Here is a 14739-nt window from a genome sequence, read left to right on the forward strand (position 1 = left end):
CATGCAACCTTGTGAAGCTGTTCTATTTTAAATAGTAATGAATGGGTATTCTAAATTTTTAGAGGCTTCTAATGAAAATTAGTATTCTTATCTTTGCCCCCACCTCTTTTTTTAGAAGAAAAAATGAAGCACAAAGAGCTTGAATAACTTTTCCAAGAATTACCTGCTAGTGAAAAGTATAATTCTTAGTAGTAATGAAATTAGTGTGCTCATCCATATTATTTTATGGTGTGCTTCTTTTTTTATCCAACCGTAGATTTTACTCCAACCGTAGATTTTACTCCAACCGTAGTTTAATGCTCAGAGAAGGAGAATAAGAAAAGTTAACATGAATTGAATCATTACGTGGAGATAGAAGTTTTAATTTCTCAACCGTATCATCTCCCATTGTAACAGCTGAAAAAACACTTTCTAGAATCGTCAAGCCCTTCTATTCCAGTTGTCTTTTACTCTAAGGTAGCACCATTGAGTTAAAGCTTGCACGTTACTGTGTTTTTCAGGTACCGAAAGAGCATCTTTTAGTCTCTATTCCTCTCTTGATTAATCACCTTCAGGCTGAAAGCATTGTTGTCCATACTTACGCGGCACATGCACTTGAGAGGCTGTTTACTATGAGAGGACCTAACAACGCCACTCTGTAAGTATTTGATTCTAAGCAATTTTTATTTTTTCAGCTTGGGGTGGGAACTGTTCTGTGCTGTCAGAGATCTCTTTGACTATATTCATAATTTCATTAGTAGTTTGAAAAATAAATGTGTACTTTTTCTTCATTTATTTATACTGTGTGTCAGTCTAGAAGGATGAAGCAGTATGCTACGAAGATACATAATGGCAAAAAGTTAAACAGGAAATCGGAGCAAAGGGAAATAACGGGGTAAGGTTACTAAAAAGAAATAGGTGTCAGAGGATCCTATACAGGAATTAAGGAAGCTCCTGAAATTTACGTGCTGTCTTCTGGCAAACCAAGGCAAAGAGAGGAACTTGGTCAGTTAAAATTTTCGGTGTCCTTGAGATTAAATTTAAAACAGTTCCTCAGAAGGCATCTCAGAAATGGGCCTTCATTAAGGGAGTGGTCTTAGCACCGTCATGCGACAGTGTTGTTTTTACCTGGTGTTTTTGTATTATTACTCATTGCGGAGATTCGACATAGCTGAGTGAAAGCTACCTAGGTGGTAGCTCTTCTGGCCTGATCGAGGATAAATGTAGAGGGATGGACGGTCTGCAGATCTTTCAGGCCATTATCCACCAGTGTTATTTCTTGAAACTGAGCTTTGGCTGAGAGGTGGAAAACAATTCTAGGTTCTTTTCTTCATCAAGAGCTTGAAGTACAGATCTTCTCAGTGACCAATTAAGGGTTGAAAGGACATCCTCTGAGGTGAGTCAGACCAGTACCTGTCTTCAGGCCCGGAATTCATGCAGAAGTTATGAATCTGTTCCACCTCCGGGAAAAACAAATGACTGAGACCCTGAGAGTCTGAGTACTGTTCTCGACAGTGATGGATAGGAACCAAGGACGACCTGAATGGCTTTAGATGATGTCGGGTTTGCCTGGCTTTTGGTTTGTGTTTGATCACAGATGTGCCCTTTTTAGGAACTTAACATGAACACATGTAAATAGTTACTTTCCTAAGCTGTCAGATGATTATCAGTGGTGGGAGATGGCTTACTCTTATGCCAAGAAGTGTGATTTAGTGGTTGCCAAGGGTATTCCAGAGTGACAAGCTCAAGAGTTGGCAGTGACTGAAAGCTGTTTTTTCATCTATAGCTTTACAGCCGCAGAAATCGCACCGTTTGTTGAGATTCTGCTAACAAACCTTTTCAAAGCTCTCACACTTCCTGGCTCTTCAGAAAATGAATATATTATGAAAGGTAGGCCGTTCCCCTGGTGTACAGACTATAAGAATCCCGTCTCCGATTACAGGGGTAAATACTGAGTTGTACTTCAGGTTTCATAGTCCATGAACCAGATACCGTTGGCTATGAAGTCGGTAGGTTTAGATATCTTTACGTGGAAAATGTTTGGTTTACTATTATATTAAAACAAGTGTTTTCAGAAAAAAAGTCTACCCTAGTTTGATGTGGATACTCCTCTTGTTAAAAAGTAGCAAACTCCCTTCTTCTTTACCTAGATTGAATTTGGGGGCAGAGCTCAGATCAGACATTTCTTGGTGGCATGCTAGGTTACATCTTTGCTGTGCAACCTGGATGCCCTTGAGAGACTCCACACAGATCCGCCTTCATAGAGCTACTGCCGAGGACACAGGCAGCTATAAACCATCTGCCCGGTGCTACATTAGGAGAGTGTCGTGCGGACAGCTCTGACTTGAGGGGCAATTTCAGTCTTATTCACTGTCATGTTCCAAGAGCCTAGCTGTGTCTGACTCATAGATGTTTTTCAAACAAACCGTCCCTCGTGGCCAATCAGGGCCCCTGGCATGTGTTGTGTGTTGGTGTGTACACGTGTGTTTATGTACGTGGATAGGTGTGTATCCGTGTGTGTTTTCACTATCGTTCTTTTCCCAACAGTGATGTGTGATTACTGTTGTTTAACGTCCATTTCTGTGAGGTTAACTGGCATGTGGTCCCATTACTGTGTTCCTGGACTATACAAGGAGCACCTGTATGTAATACCTTCTCAGTGAATATCGTTGGATGAATGACTGAATGGACTCTGCCAGCCCAGAGGAGGGGAACCGATCCATCCTCTAAGCCCCTTAAACTGAGCTCAGGAAAAGCTTTCTCTAGGAAGTGAGGGATAAGCAGTGGTTAGCTAGCTGGAGGTGAGTCTGCTTCAGGTAGGAGAAGCATCCACAAAGTTGAGGAGATGAGATGATGACTTTTTGTGCTCTCTTGCTTGGCATGTAGTAGTGGCTGTACTTAGTAAACATCTATTTTACTCATGCAGAAACAGTTATTTATATTTTAAGCTTAGTAATCTGTGCAAAATGTTTTTAGGCATTTATTAGTGGGCTGTATTCTTGCAGTATGGAACCTCCATAGCTTTACATGTATTTTTAGATTTTTTTTAGGCTCCTAATCTCTCTTTTTGTGGGGAGATGGGCAGATGGCCTTCTCTCAGTTTTTGGTGGGCTGTGATGTGTCCATTAGGCTAGGGCTAAACATTTCCTGCCACTGATTTCTAAGTGAAAGACACTGGAAACTGCACTCCCTTCCAGCTACTGTCGTTCCTCCCCGCCCCCTCCCCCAGTCATTCTACCCTTTTTCCTGCTCTGTGTCTGCCTCTTCAGTCACGTACTACTTTTTCTTGTCCCTTTTTTAATTCTTTTAAGCCTTAGGCCTTCTGAAAGTAATATTTCCTAGCACGCTAGATTTTGTTGTCAATCCCTGGCCTAATTTTAAGATGAAAGGAAAGTTAGATTATTTTGAAATATAGAGAGCTATCTGGGGGTTACTTAAGGGTCTTAAAGTTTTGGTGATGAATCAGTGGACTTTTTTTCCTTAATCACGATTTTATTCTGAAGTTTAACTATTTACTTTTGCTGTTTTTATATTTTACAGCTATCATGAGAAGTTTTTCCCTCCTACAAGAAGCCATAATCCCCTACATCCCCACCCTCATCACTCAGCTTACACAGAAGCTATTAGCTGTTAGTAAGGTAACAAGATCAGTTTTAAAAGTGCAGTTGCTTTTTAACTTACGCTTCAAACTATTTGAGCCTCAGAATTCCCTGGCAATAGACTGGGCATAGGAAAAGTTCCCTGAATTCTTCCTGACCAACAATTAATACACATATGAGAAGTGTGGAGAGTCACTAGATTGGAGACCTAGCAGCACTCGCCTTTAAGTGCAGGCCCAGTAACTTGAAAATGTTTCATTTGATTTATTCTCACTTTAAAAGTAACGTTTCATTGGGGCACCTGGGTGGCTCAGTCGGTTGAGCGTCCAACTTCGGTTCAGGTCATGATCTCACAGCTCGTGAGTTTGAGCCCCGTGTTGGGCTCTGTGCTGACAGCTCAGAGCCTGGAGCCTGCTCCGGATTCTGTGTCTCCCTCTCTCTCTCTCTGCCCCTAACCCACTCGCATTCTGTCTCTGTCTCTCTCAAAAATAAACATTAAAAAAAAAATTAAAAAAGTAACGTTTTATTAAATAAAATTGAAAAAGTAAGATGACTGATCTTAGATGGAGGAAAGCAGACTTTGTGCCAAGTGGACACAAAGGCTACTTACTTAGACTTCTGTAAAACGGTGCAGACCTTTGTGTCTGGTCTTTATTCTTTTTTTTTTTTTTTTTTTTTTTTTTTAATTTTTAAAAAATGTTTATTTTTGAGAGAGACCGAGCATGAGCAGGGGAGGGGCAGAGAGAGATGGAGACACAGAATCTGAAGCAGGCTCCAGGCTCTGAGCCATCAGCACAGAGCCCCACATGGGGCTCGAACTCACAGACTGCGAGATCGTGACCTGAGCTAAAGGCTGGCACTTAATCAACTAAGCCACCCCGGCACCCCTGGTCCTCTTTATTCTTATTTCCTCCAAGTAAATTTCATTCCTTTGATTAAAAATTTTATAGATAATTTGATTCCTATTTGTTGACACTAAGTTTTAGAAAATAAAAGTCCTTTTAAGGCTGCCAAAACTCCTTTTGAGATGCCTGTTCCTAATTACTCTATAGAAAGGAGATAAATTCTTGGAACTGTTACAAGGACTTTGGAGAAGGATCATTTTCTCACTGGGTTCTGGGTAAGGGTGTTGGACTGCTTTGGGCCTTGGAGGATTAAGATAGAAGACATATTGGGGCCTCCGGCAACCATCTCCTGCGTTCATCTACTTTCTGTGGTAGCCTTTCAAGAAGGATTTCGTTTGAAGGAAAACAGGGTTATGTTCCTTTAAAAAACATCGAAAACCACTGATAGAAAGGATTGTCACTCAGGGGTGCCTAGTTGCTCAATCGGTTAAGTGTCCGACTTCAGCTCAGGTCATGATCTTGCAGTCATGAGTTCAAGCCCCACGTCAGGCTCTGTGCTGACAGCTCAGAGCCTGGAGCCTGCTTTGGATTCTGTGTCTCCCTCTCTCTCTGCCCCACCCTCGCTCGCTCACTCTCTCTCAAAAATAAGCATCAAAAAAAAATTAAAAAGGATTGTCACTCTGTAGATATAGACATTGAGGCCCATAGAAGTTAAGGTTTGCCTAAGGCGTCCCACACAAGGCTAGTGGCATAGCCAGGACTTAACATGTCCCTGCTTGCTTCTTCCACCACTGTTTATAGTGACGGCTCTAGAGCACATGGGTTTTAGACAAGTTCCTTACAGCCCTGGGAGCTGATGCTTGTGTAGTAATCTCTCTGTGACTCAGAGGTATTTTTCGTGGTGGATTTTGCCCATTACAAAAAAAAGTTGAAGTGGGGTGCTTGGGTGGCTCAGCCGGCTGAGCGTCCAACTTCAGCTCGGGTCATGACCTCGCGGTTTGCAAGTTCGAGCTCCTCGTCAGGCTGTGTGCTGACAGCTCAGAGCCTGGAGCTTTCTTCGGATTCTGTGTCTCCCTCTCTCTCTCTGCCCCTCCTGTGCTCGGTCTCTCTCCCTCTGTGTCTCAAATAAAAAACAGTAAGTTTTAATTCCGAGGAAAAAGGCAATATTTTCTGAATTTTAAAGTTATTATAAAACTTCAGCATATATGCAGGCAAGTGTAATCAATGCTTTAATACTGATTTTTTTAAAAAGATGGCCTTTTACCATGTTCTAGAAAGGGTAGGTGTGTTTTATTTTAGATATTTAATATAGTCAGTAATCTTTCGTTTTTAATTTCAGAACCCAAGCAAACCTCACTTCAATCACTACATGTTTGAAGCAATATGTTTATCCATAAGAATAACTTGCAAAGCTAACCCTGCTGCTGTTGTAAATTTTGAGGAAGCTTTGTTTCTCGTGTTTACTGAAATTTTACAAAATGATGTTCAAGGTAAGTTAAAGGAAGTTACTTTCTTCATTACCGAATACAACTATTTTTTTAAAAAGATTTTTAATGTTTATTTTTGAAAGCGCAATCGGTGGGGGTAGAGTGGGCAGAGACATAGGGAGACACAAAATTCAAAGCAGGCTCCAGGCTCTGAGCTGTCAGCAGAGCCCAATGGAGGGCTTGAACCCACAAACCATGAGATCATGTCTTGAGCTGAAGTCGGATGCTCACCTGACTGAACCACCCAGGCGCCCCTGAATACAGCTATTAAAGGGGTTAATAGAATGCAGCCTGCCAAGAGGTGTGCGCCTTTTGTATGGGAGCTATTACTTTCGAATCTGACAGCTCTGTGTTTACTTTCTTCAACAGAATTTATTCCATACGTCTTTCAAGTGATGTCTTTGCTTCTGGAAACACACAAAAATGACATCCCATCTTCCTATATGGCCTTATTTCCTCATCTCCTTCAGCCAGTGCTTTGGGAAAGAACAGGAAACATTCCTGCTCTAGTGAGGCTTCTCCAAGCATTCTTAGAACGCGGTTCCAACACCATAGCAAGTGCTGCGGCTGACAAAATTGTGAGTGAATTTATTTTGATGTAAGTTTCTGAGGTAGCTGAGAGAAACTGAGGATGGTAGGTTTTTTTTTTTACTTCTTGATTTAAAATAAATACAACAGTGAGGAAAGGAGTAGTAGAAAATATTAATGTAGATTTATTATTGTAATAAGGTATCCTTTAATTATCTCCATGCTGGAAAATAAAAAGAGTCCAGTAGGTTAATTTCAAGTACTTAACTTTAAGGGCTTATTGCGATGGGATATTCAGAAGTAAGAACGGAAGCAAAAACACTGATTATTCTAGCGTGCACCCTTTTCCAAGACATCATCTATTTAACATGTATCTTTTGGAACAATTAATCCTTGTCTCTTTAACTGATTATTTGATTTAATTTGTTGTAGCCTGGGTTATTAGGTGTGTTCCAGAAGCTAATTGCATCCAAAGCCAATGACCACCAAGGTTTTTATCTTCTAAACAGTATAATAGAGCACATGCCTCCGTGAGTATGAGCATAAAACATCACTGTAGGATTATTCAAGGACTGTTAGGTGCTGAGAAGATGCTGAATTGATACATTGTTTCTTTTATTCAATTCTTTAGTGAGTCGGTTGATCAGTATAGGAAGCAGATCTTCATTCTACTGTTCCAAAGACTTCAGAATTCCAAAACAACAAAATTTATCAAGAGTAAGTAAAATCATTTGGCTATTCCTACACAAATAATGAAGGAAAGTAGCTAAAACTCCTGGACTTTCTGGTTACATATAAATGTTTTATCAAGTTATAAGCTGTCTATATACAGTATTTTAAGATGTTTGTATTCTCCAAACACTAAATCACTTTCAAATATATTGTGTTCCAAAGGTTAGTTTCTAAAGTTAGGTATCAAAACATTTTTCGTCTGTACTGTATGTTAAATTGTATAATAAAGGCAAGTACTAATGCCACAGTTAGCCATTGGTTTTGATGATTATGAATATTTCACTTGGAGGACTTCAGGGGTGAATTGCTTGTTCAGCACAGTGAGGCCTCTGTACTGATACTCTGTATCTCTTTTCAACAGGCTTCTTAGTCTTTATTAATTTGTACTGCATAAAGTATGGCGCGTTGGCACTGCAAGAAATATTTGATGGTATACAACCAAAGTAAGTTTGTTTTTATTATTTATTACAATTTATTACAATTAAAATTTCTTTAAAGTTTATTTTGGATGTCATACCAGAAAATATGCTTTCCAGCAGTAGAGGTTTGTGAGGAAATCCGTTTCATGAACTGCTAGTGGGTGCCTACACTGGTATGATCTTGCTATAGAGGAAAACCTATGCACACTTTTATTTTATCTAGAGCTAAAATTTCCAGTATCCTTGATAACCCACTATTTCCACTTCAGATACTTGTGGTAGAGTATACACTGAGGATTTTGCATCATTTAGTATCATGAAAAACTTTACTTTCAGATGTCTGCAAGAACATATTAGAATTGTTGGCCAAATCATTGTTTTAATGTATCTGTCAACTTTCACATGATTACAGGTGTGTAAACATAGAAGGTTGGGAAGTTTATAATCCAGAAATGTTAAAAGTAGTTACTGCCGGATAGCGGGGTGATGGGTAATTCATTTTCTTCCTTCCTTTGCTTTTCTGTTTTCTAATTTTTCAGAATTTCTTAATTTTTTTTTTTAAAGCATATGAGACAAAAGTGGCCATGAAGATTCTCCTTGAGCACAGTTGTCGTTAGTATTTCACAGAAGTTGTTGGCGGCACTTGGCCACAGAGTCGAGGCCTGAGGTTTTGTTGTTGTTTTGTCATCTCAAGGACTCTGCCATTCAGTTGACCAACTTGTTATTTTGGATTCTCTTATATTCCTAAGGAGTCAGTGTAAATAACATTAAGAATTTCACAGTATAATTATAGTGATAGTCTAATGTAAAATTTGTTTTAATAGAATGTTTGGAATGGTTTTGGAAAAAATCATTATTCCTGAAATTCAGAAAGTCTCTGGAAATGTTGAGAAAAAGATTTGTGCAGTTGGCATAACCAAATTACTAACAGAATGTCCCCCAATGATGGACACAGAGTATACCAAGCTATGGTAAGTAAAGTTGTTAGAAATTACAGCTTCCTTTCCTATGACTACAAAGTCAAATAAGCTTATTTTCTTGAGGGCTGAGAATTGGATTCTGATCTCGGGTTCTGCACTAGCAACCATCAGATCCAAGACAGGACATGTGGGTACTTCTGGGCCTAGAAGGAACTTTGAATTTTTTTTTTTAAATGTTTGGGAGCGAGAGAGAGGGCAAGCAAGCAGGGGAAGGGGTAGAGACAGTGGGGGAGAGAGACCCCCCCGGCCCTCCCCCCGCCAATAGGCTCCGCACTGCCAGTACAGAGCCTGACATGGGTCTCAATCCCACAAACCATGAGATCATGACCTGAGGCGAGATCAAGAACCAGACGCTCAACTGACAGCCACCTAGGCACCCCTGGGCCTAGAAACCTCTTGTTCCTGCTTCCTTAACTTTACTGGAGGAAGGTTCATGTGTCCCTTTGAGAATCTGGTGAAAGTCCCTGGTCTGCATGATATCTAGGACTGTTCATGACACCCAACCAAACTGGCTTAAATCTTTAAAAGGAGATATTGGAGCACGTGGGTGGCTCAGTCAGTTAAGCAACCGATTCCGGCTCAGGTCATGATCTTGCAGTTGGTGGGTTCGAGCCCTGCATCAGGCTGTGTGCTATTAGCTGGAGCCTGGAGCCTGCTTTAGATTCTGTTTCCCTCTCTTTCTGCCTTTCCCTTGCTTACACTCTGTCTCTCTCCCTCTCAAAAATAAACATTGAAAAAAATTTTCTTTTTAAGGAGAAATTGAATAGGCTACGAGAAGACATCGCATGCTTGTGCTTGTTGGTGTCTGGTATTCCTGGCTTTTCTTGACCTCTTGCATCTCCTTTCTGCATTTGGGGCTCACTTCGGCTGCCTCTTCCAGAAAGGGATCTGATGATTTGGGGCTTTTTTTTTTCTTCTTCCATTTCAAAGCTACCTTACTGTTCTTTTCTTTAGACTGTGGGTCTAATTTTGCATCTCTGAAGAATTGCTGTTTAAGCAAATACTTCTGAAGATGTAAACAATAATTTTTCATGTTTGCTTTCTTCAAATTCAGGACTCCTTTATTACAGTCCCTGATTGGCCTTTTTGAGTTACCTGAAGATGATACCATTCCTGATGAAGAGCATTTTATTGACATAGAAGATACACCAGGGTATCAGACCGCCTTCTCACAACTGGCATTTGCCGGGAAAAAAGAGCACGATCCTGTAGGTCAAATGGTCAATAACCCCAAAATTCACCTGGCACAGTCACTTCACAAGTTGTCTACCGCCTGTCCAGGAAGGGTAAGTGACTGCTGTCACAGAACTCTAAGTCGTGGAGACTTTTCTGGGAAGCCAAGAAGGTAGCAGTTACTCTGGCGCATGTCTTCACTGGTCAGCGTGATCAAACATCCCACTGAATTATAGTTAGGCCTTAATTTTCTTTAGTAAAATGATGTGCTAGAAACAGATTTTATGCGAATAATTATTTCTTAATCTCTTTATCTGACCTGAGCTTCAACTCAAGACCCCGAGGTCAAGGGCCACATGTTCTTTTGACTGAGCCAGCCAGGTGCCCTAAAACTCTTTGGATAGAAAAATGTGTATTTCCCAGATTCAAATAATCTTTTATTGCAGGCATATAGACACACACACACACACACACACGTATATGTACACAACATACTCAAAAATTAAAGAATGGATCATGGAGTAAACCTAATAATGGCTGTGGAGTTGCATTAGCTAGCACCTTTTACCAAATCTTCTCGATTATCTGATAAAATTTTTGTTTTCCATTGTGTTATTATGGAAAACTTCACACACACAGAATAACAAATAACAAACAGCATAACAAACCATCATGTGCTGACCTTTAGAAATGATCAGCATCCTGCCAATCATGTTGCATTTGTTTCTCTTTGGGCAACATGTCATTTAACCCACATGTACTTTTAAAAAAAGTCCTTGTTGGGGGTGCCTGCGTGGCTCAGTCGGTTAAGCGTCCGACTTCGGCTCAGGTCATGATCTTGCGGTCTGGGAGTTTGAGCCCCGCGTCGGGCTCTGTGCTGACAGCTCAGAGCCTGGAGCCTGTTTCAGATTCTGTGTCTCCCTCTCTCTGACCCTCCCCCATTCATGCTCTGTCTCTGTCTCAAAAATAAACGTTAAAAAAAAAGTCCTTGTTGGTCCGTGATGCATATATAGTTTTTAATATCACAGTACCTCTACCACACTGAACAGCAGCAATTCCTTGTGGATCTGCTTTTGAGACCTGTCCAGTTTTTGTTTTTTTGGGTTTTTTGAGAGAGGGAGGGAGAGAATGAGCTGGGGGGAGGCGGGGGCAGAGAGAGACACACAATTCGAAGCAGACACCAGGCTCAAACACACAAAACATGAAATCATGACCTGAGCCAAAGTCAGACGCTTAACCGACTGAGCCACCCAGGCGTCCCGAGACCTGTCCAACTTTGAAGGCATAAAGCAGTTGATCTCCTTAGAAATCCCAGTAAGAGCCCTTGGTGACGGACTGCCTTTCCCAACCTGTGGTGGTTCTCCCATAGAAGACAGGGCTTGTGTTGGTGTGTTAGGCTCTCCAACGACTAGCATGTGTGTTTTCCATCTCTGGTAGGTTCCGTCAATGGTGAGCACCAGCCTCAATGCAGAAGCGCTCCAGTATCTCCAAGGATACCTTCAGGCGGCCAGTGTGACACTGCTTTGAACTGCATTTTCCAAATTGGCTAAGCCCGGGAACGTTTCGTAGACGTCAGAGTACAGCTGCACTTAAGCAAGTTTTCCTTTTGAACTTGTCACAAATTCCATCTTGTAATGAATATTAAATGTTGCTTTAAGCTGAACCCTGAGCAAATTAGGTGGTTTGTATGATCCTAAATGTAAGTGGCTGACTTTTCCAGTTTGCAGCTTCAAGGGACAGGTATTAATAAGTTCAGTACATGATCATGATGAGCATCTGCATTGTTGGGAGAACTTTAAAATTGTGACGGACACTGAGCGTGGAGACTTCTTTCTGTTACTAAATCCTTTTGTTTTGAGACGTCACTGTTTGTGTTTCTCTCATCCTTTGTATTTTTGTCTGTTTCCTTAAGCTTTTATTGGAAATGTAAGTGAAGAATCACTGGTGTAACTTGCCAAGAAATGCACATTTCAAGTTTGAAATCTGTAATCAGCAATAAAAAAAAGCCCCCTCAAATATGTATCCAAGAACATCTTAAGGACAGGTTTTTGGTGCTGATAACTTAGTAACGAAGAATTTAACTCAAATTCAAACTCAGATTAGTTTTTCCTTACCTGGGAAAAGGGAACATTAATAAAATTTGGAGCTGATCTATTAGAACTTTTCTGGACCTGTTCCCAGGCGGCAGCATGAACTCTAGGCAGATGGTTTCCTCTGGATGGGAGAGAAATGCTTTGCCTGGCTTCACGAGGCTGTCCCATACTCTAGACAGTGTGGGAGTCTGCTCTTACTCAAAGCATGTCTTCTTTGCAGATCGGAGGTTACTTAGAACTTTTCAAACCACAGCATCTTAGAACCTGAGGTCTAGGGGAGTCACAGGAATGGGTATATGCTAGCAAACAAGGCTGCCTGGGCAAGTTCCGTGACCGTTCGTTTTTTGGAAGTAAGCAGACTATCTCATCTGAGAGGCACAGTTTATTTATGCTGGAATTGTTGTCCATGGAGTGCAGATTAAACTAGAATCTCATTCTTCACAGATCACTGATTTCTTTTAAAATTCAGGTACCTGACTTGAATCCTTTTTCTTCACGTTGTTTTTGTCGTGTTGCTTGAGAAATTGTCCAGCTTAATTGAAGTGTTCTTGTCCCAATCTAATCACTTTTGTTTTGACAGTGACAGAGCATTAAATTATATTACTATGTAAGTGGTCATCGGCGGAAGGAGATTGAGATAGTATTGGGATCTACTTTTAAACTACACAGTCTGGAGTGGAAAACAGTCGGTGGTGATGGTTATGTTTGCTGCTTACGTAAGCTCCAAGAGCGCCTTTTTGGCTCTTTTTGGTGAGTCTGTCGTGGAATAGTACATACTGCTGCGGCCAGGGCTCACTACAGCATCTTAAACTTGGAGGACTGATCAGGTTGTGAACTGTTTCCTTTTAAGATCATTTCTGAACAGGAAGACCGGTACTTACTTTCTTTTAGTCTCGCATGAGTTGTTAATTCTGTTGAGGTTTCTTATTCCATCATCTGAGGGTTTATTTAGCTTTTAAAGATTTTTGAAATGATTTGTCATGAGTTTCTGACAGGTCTTAGTGACTTCCTCAGTGGTGAAGCATATTCTTTGTGGTTTTAAAGAGTTGGGTTCGTACTTTGAAATAGGGCCAATCTGGTTTGAATTACTCTGCCACAGACTTGTGTGACTGAGCAAATTACTCAGTCTTCTGAAAAACAGTAATAAACACTTTCAGGATGGTGCGGAGACATAACGACGTACTTAAAGAGGAGAACATAGAGTAAGTACTAATAAATAGAAGCTGCTACTTAATTGTTCATGGTGGGGTTGAGGACAAGCAGGGGGCCTAGCTGGGAGGAAGTGTTTGTTACTGAGCAGTGCAGAACACTGCCCTATCTTACCAGTACTTTAGGAGCTCTGGGGTGTGGGAAGACTTTCCAGAAAGGTCCTGGCCTAGGTAAGGCGTGCACTCTGACCAGGGTAGTCTGAGACATGGGGGAAATGTAGCTAAATTGCAGAGTTCCTCATGAGAGTCTCCTGCTGGGCCCATGGGTTCCTTTATGCACATCTTCCCGTTTAACAACCTGATTTTTAAAAATAACATTTCTGATTATAAATGTATATAAAGATCCTTCATATTCCTGCCTTTAAATATTCTGGTTCCCCCCCCCCCCAAAGTTGAGATAATTTATAATTTTATATGCTTTTTGAAAAACTGAAAAACTACTGAAAAACATTTCCAACTATCATTGGAAATGATAGACTCTTGAACTGAATGTTCCTTATACATCAGTCTTTATATCTCTGTTTCCTAACAGTGCGAACGGGGCCAATTTTTGAGCACACCCCCAACTCACACTGCTATTTTGATGGGTGAGAATGCGATCTCATTTTTCCACTTGTGCAGCATAACCAGTTTGGCTTTAATGAAACTGACGTGCATGTGAGGTTAACTGAGGACAAGTCTCCACGTTCCACTCCTGGAGGCAAACCGCTTTCGGCCTGTGCTGCCTGTAGCTCCTAGTTCCTCCTCCTCCTGACACATCAGCCTTCAGCATCTGTTACCTCCCTGCTGTGGAAAGTAAGACTCCAGCTGACCCCTCTTCTACCCTCCTGGGGTCTTTTTGGGTGTTTTTAGTGATGCCATTCTTTGATTCTTTTTATCTTCAAAACTTTGGCTAGTGTCTCTTGACACCTCAGCATCGACGAAAGGTGTGTCTCGTGTGTCTGCTGTCCCTTCACTTTCATGCTGTCACAGGAGGGGCGCTTCATTCTGTGCAGGATCTGTGGGTCTCTTTTGAAAGGGAGAAAGTGATGAACAGTACTTGTTGGCAGAGAGAGAGCTGAGTCCCAGGCCTGGCAGCGTGTCAAGGCTGCATTTCCTCTTCCCTGGGCCCAGGGTCTTGACTTTTGCATTCTTTAAAAGAGAACATTCTTAGAATCAAGGTCAAATGGACTGCTTTTTTTCTGTCATACTCCCGTCACTTGCTGAAAGCCAAGTCCCATGTTAGCTTGTATTATATTTGGATCCTGGCTTTTTTCTCCTTCTGTGTGTCACATGGCATCTCTTTAACTCTTCCCCAAGGTGCTCTTTTTGCAGCTCACTGGCTCACGGGCTGTTGCGGCTCTCCAGATCACTACGGCTTCCCGTCAAGCCTCCCACTACCAGTGTTCCATGGAAACTTTTGAGAACTGGATGTGAGTCTTTGGTTGAAAATCTGAGAGGTCTGTGATCCTTATTCCTGAGAGGTGGAGGAAGGTACCAGGTCACACAGCTGGATGGGAATGGGACCGGGAGTTACACCCAGGCAGCATAGGGCTTGGCAGAAGTCAGAAATAGGGAATCGGTTAATAAGGTACTCTGCTGATAACTTCTTAAGTATATATGTTTTTTTGTTTATTTTTGAGAGAACATGAGCAGGGGAGGGGCAGGCAGAGAGGGAGGGAGACACAGTATGCGAAGCAGGCTCCAAGCTGTCAGT

The 14739-nt window shown here is 41.4% G+C and overlaps 1 protein-coding gene across 1 annotated transcript in view; it reads left to right on the forward strand.

Annotated features, from left to right (window-relative positions):
* CSE1L (chromosome segregation 1 like) overlaps positions 1-11607 on the forward strand; it is a 45620-nt gene extending 34013 nt beyond the window's left edge. The window contains exons 15-25 of the mRNA XM_078443972.2: positions 501-637; positions 1766-1869; positions 3520-3617; positions 5763-5913; positions 6280-6488; positions 6871-6968; positions 7070-7155; positions 7532-7613; positions 8414-8560; positions 9624-9855; positions 11180-11607. Of these exons, the coding sequence (XP_078300098.1) occupies positions 501-637; positions 1766-1869; positions 3520-3617; positions 5763-5913; positions 6280-6488; positions 6871-6968; positions 7070-7155; positions 7532-7613; positions 8414-8560; positions 9624-9855; positions 11180-11269 (1434 nt within the window). The 3' untranslated portion in view covers positions 11270-11607. The remainder of the gene's footprint in view (positions 1-500; positions 638-1765; positions 1870-3519; positions 3618-5762; positions 5914-6279; positions 6489-6870; positions 6969-7069; positions 7156-7531; positions 7614-8413; positions 8561-9623; positions 9856-11179) is intronic.
* The last annotated feature ends 3132 nt before the right edge of the window (positions 11608-14739 follow it).

This window comes from Panthera onca, chromosome A3, assembly GCF_046562875.1.
Source record: "Panthera onca isolate mPanOnc1 chromosome A3, mPanOnc1 haplotype 2, whole genome shotgun sequence".
NCBI classification, from domain to species: Eukaryota; Metazoa; Chordata; class Mammalia; order Carnivora; family Felidae; genus Panthera; species Panthera onca.